The 3,713-nt window shown below is 45.1% G+C and overlaps 1 protein-coding gene across 1 annotated transcript; it reads left to right on the top strand.

Annotated features, from left to right (window-relative positions):
- Positions 1-1,072: 1,072 nt before the first annotated feature.
- gadd45gip1 (growth arrest and DNA-damage-inducible, gamma interacting protein 1) lies at positions 1,073-3,343 on the top strand (the record flags this gene model as incomplete). The annotated part of the gene is made up of 2 exons (XM_084438262.1): positions 1,073-1,473; positions 2,446-3,343. The coding sequence occupies 2 exons, from the start codon at positions 1,073-1,075 to the stop codon at positions 2,744-2,746; spliced, it is 702 nt and encodes a 233-aa protein (XP_084294388.1). The 3' UTR covers positions 2,747-3,343.
- Positions 3,344-3,713: the final 370 nt, after the last annotated feature.

Below are 3,713 nucleotides of genomic sequence, written 5' to 3'. Positions count from 1 at the left end.
AGCAGGACACCCAGTGCGGTTTGAGGAGCTAATTCTGGTTTTTGTCAGCTCCCTTTCAGCTCTGTTAACACACTCTTTGCGTGGACCTGCACAAATGACTAATATTGAAATCAAGGGAGTAAGGAATTTTATAGTGACCTCTGTCATTCAAAGGCTTTTTGTGATACACCCACTTTGCATGTCCTACTTAATTCTATTCAGTTTTGTTATCAGCTCACATTCCTCCTCTTGCCCAGAAACAGAACCTTCCAGGCCTTGTCTTCTAGCTGCTAACAAGCCCGTTTGCCAGTGACTGACGTTGATTTGATCCCTAAAGCCCTACACTTGGCACTGGATTGCTCCTAAGCCAAATTAAGCCTCTGTCAGACACCCCCCCCCCCTGCCCTGGGAACCCTACATCTTTAATGATGGTGGAGGGCTCTGCGCGCTCCTGACACAAAAGCAGTGACATCTGTCCCTGTAAATGCTGCACTCAAGAGCAATCCCGTTTGTGCTAGCTCACCCTTCTGAAAAGAAATCAAAAAAATAAAAGGGTAGTTGGTGGGAGGAGGCTGTTTAAACAAGGAAGGGGAGGAGGGGGAGGCGAGAAAGGAGTTAAAACAAAGGACCTTTCTTGTGTGTTTTCTGATTAATTCACTATATGGTATTCCAAAGAGTTTGTGTTAAGAGTCCCTCTGGGTTGGGCCCTATAGCCCACCTGCCTTAAATTAACTGGTTTCAAATCACCTGGTCTTGCTGGGAATTTCTTCTCTGTTAAATATAGACTTTATTTGAAAGTAAAGCTAATTTAAACAACTTTTCAAATTACAACTGATTATCACTGCCCTTCACATGGACTGACTCATGAGAGATATTGTCATTCTCATGCTTTATTATATCACATTTCTGAATGGGAATGAATAATGCAACAATGACTCAAAAGTACTTAAATATAATATCAAAAAAAAGCTGAATTCATTGGGTAGTCTAAATACCTTGATAGAATAGAGAGCTTTATGAGTTATGGACAGGCACTTTTGTAGTCGCCTATCGCAATACGTCATTGATTAGGGTCCTACAGTCTGCCCCCAAAATGGCGACCTCCGTGCTAGGCAGGAGTACAGCAATGTTTTGCAGGGCTTTTAGAGGTATTTCGGCTATACAATGTCTTATCCCCGTTAGTTCACAATGTGGGATTTTACAGCAAATCGCAAACTATAATCCCAAACCTTTAAAATTTAATCTGAAAGACCCATATCTGCCAGACAAGGAGAGCGAGAAAACGCCAGAATGGCAGAAGACACCGGAGTATGAGCGCAAGCTGTACGGCAGGTACGGGTCTGCCTCGGGGGTCGACCCGGCTACGCTGTGGCCCAGTCCCGCCCGGCTAGAGGAGCTGCTACTGGACGAGCGGGAGTGGAACCCGCCGCTGGAGGTCATGCTAAAGAACATCCAGGCCAAAGAGAAGGAGGTCGCGGAGAAACGACTTGCAAGGTAAGAACGTGATAGGAGGACAAGCTACTAACTAGCACTAAGCCAAAGTTAACTAGCTACCCACTAAGCTAAGGTTTACTAGCTAGCTGCCGACTAAGCTAAAATTAACTATCTAGCGAACTACTAATTAAGGCAAAGTTAACTAGCTAGCCGCTAAGCTAACGTTAACTAGGTAGGCAAGCTAAGTTAACTAGCTAGCCACTAAACTAAATTAACCAGCTAGCTAGCCACTAAGCCACAGTTAACTAGCTAGCTTAGCTAAAGTTAACTTGCTAGCTACTAAGCTAAAGTTAACTAGCTAGCCACTAAGCTAAGGTTGGCTAAAGTAAATTAGCTACCTAGCAAGATCATCTCCTACGTTTCATAGCGTAAGCATTATGGCTGAACCTTGTCAATTACCAAGGTATCTACCTGTAGGCTACATTATCCTCAAGCCTTTAAAGGTACGTTAACCCTTCTGTCCTAAAAATGTACAGTTTATTCATGAATCCATGTCGAACTCGACTTTCCACCCGAGTATTAGTTTGGTACAGGTGAGCACAGCGCAGGTGACCTAAGCAGTGAGGCCGCCTAGCTAGACTCCATGTTTGCACTGCGTGTGGCGGTCAAGCTTCCACTATTGGGTTTATGACAGACGTTTGTTAAAGAACAACATTCAATGTGTTGAGACATTTGTTAGATTCACTTCATGGGCTTGTACATTTTTGGACAGCTAAGGTGATAGTAGGGACCTTCAAAATGGACAACTGTAGGAGGATGACCTGATGTATGAAAGTAAGTCTCTAGCTACGAGTCACGCTCCACTGCCAGGCTACTCTGTCAAACACATCAATGCTTGAAAGGAGTGAGCATATTCAGTGATGTAATATTTTACCCTGATCTATATGGGTGGGACACTAGTGTAATCAGCCCATCAATCATAGCCTCCATTACGCCACAACAGTTTGTCACATTTGTACGTCTTTATTCCAGAGAGAAGCTGACAGCAGCCAACATGGCGAAGATGCCCAAGATGGTGGCGGAGTGGCGGAGGGCCAAGCGAGAGGCGAAGCAGAAGCTGCAGGAGGAGAAGACCAGGCGTGAGCGTCTCCTGGCTGAGGCCCGCGACCGCTTCGGCTATACCGTCGACCCACGCAGTAGCAAGTTCCAGGAGATGGTGGCCGAGATCGAGAAGGAGGAGAAGAAGAAGAGGAAACTCATGAAGCGCAGGTTGAAGGAGGAGAAGAGTCAGACGCCGCTGGCTGAGGGATCAACACCTACTGCCTCAGCATAGCCTGGACTACCCTCTGTCCTCAGAGTAGCCTGGACTATACTCTGTCCTCAGAGTAGCCTGGACTACCCTCTGTCCTCAGAGTAGCCTGGACTATACTCTGTCCTCAGAGTAGCCTGGACTATACTCTGTCCTCAGAGTAGCCTGGACTATACTCTGTCCTCAGAGTAGCCTGGACTATACTCTGTCCTCAGAGTAGCCTGGACTACACTCTGTCCTCAGAGTAGCCTGGACTACCCTCTGTCCTCAGAGTAGCCTGGACTACACTCTGTCCTCAGAGTAGCCTGGACTACACTCTGTCCTCAGAGTAGCCTGGACTATACTCTGTCCTCAGCTTGGCCTGGACTGCCCTCTGTACATAGCGTTTAAGTTTTTTGTAAATGTGTCTGTTGTCATGTCTTCTCCACTTCAATCAAATGTTTTGTCCATGCAGTAAATGTCATTACAGGACATCAAAATCAAAGCAAGCCAGATGTAAACATGTTGCCTCCCACGCATGATATAAACAGTAAACATGTTGCCTCCCACGCATGATGTAAACATGTCTCCCACCCATGATGTTCTTTTGTGACAATGGAGTGGAAACGTGTTATTTTTTTAAATGAATATGAATATATTAAATGTTTTACGTGTTACTCATTTCATGTGCATAGTATTTAACTCCCAGAACTCTAAACTGAAAAAGTGGAAGGGCCCCTGAACTCTTTCAAGTCTAGAAATCCAGAAAACCACTCAATTGTCAGGCAAAGATTAAACTAGGCAAAGATGCCCCAGTCAGTTGTTTGCTTGTGAACGTGAAGCAGATGCAGTTCTGCTGTTCCATCGGGTGCGGGACAACTGTTTTAGACTGAGGAAATGCTACACACCGTTGACAACACAACATGACCTCAAGTGAGAAGTAGAGTTAAAATAATTTTATTCTGAAGACATTTGCAGTCAGTAACAACATACAGTATGTTCAGCTTTAGAA

This window comes from Borostomias antarcticus (assembly GCF_949987555.1).
Source record: "Borostomias antarcticus genome assembly, chromosome: 5".
NCBI lineage: Eukaryota > Metazoa > Chordata > Actinopteri > Stomiiformes > Stomiidae > Borostomias > Borostomias antarcticus.
The sequence above is the reverse complement of the archived record's forward strand: the minus strand, read 5'-3'. Positions and strand labels throughout refer to the sequence as shown.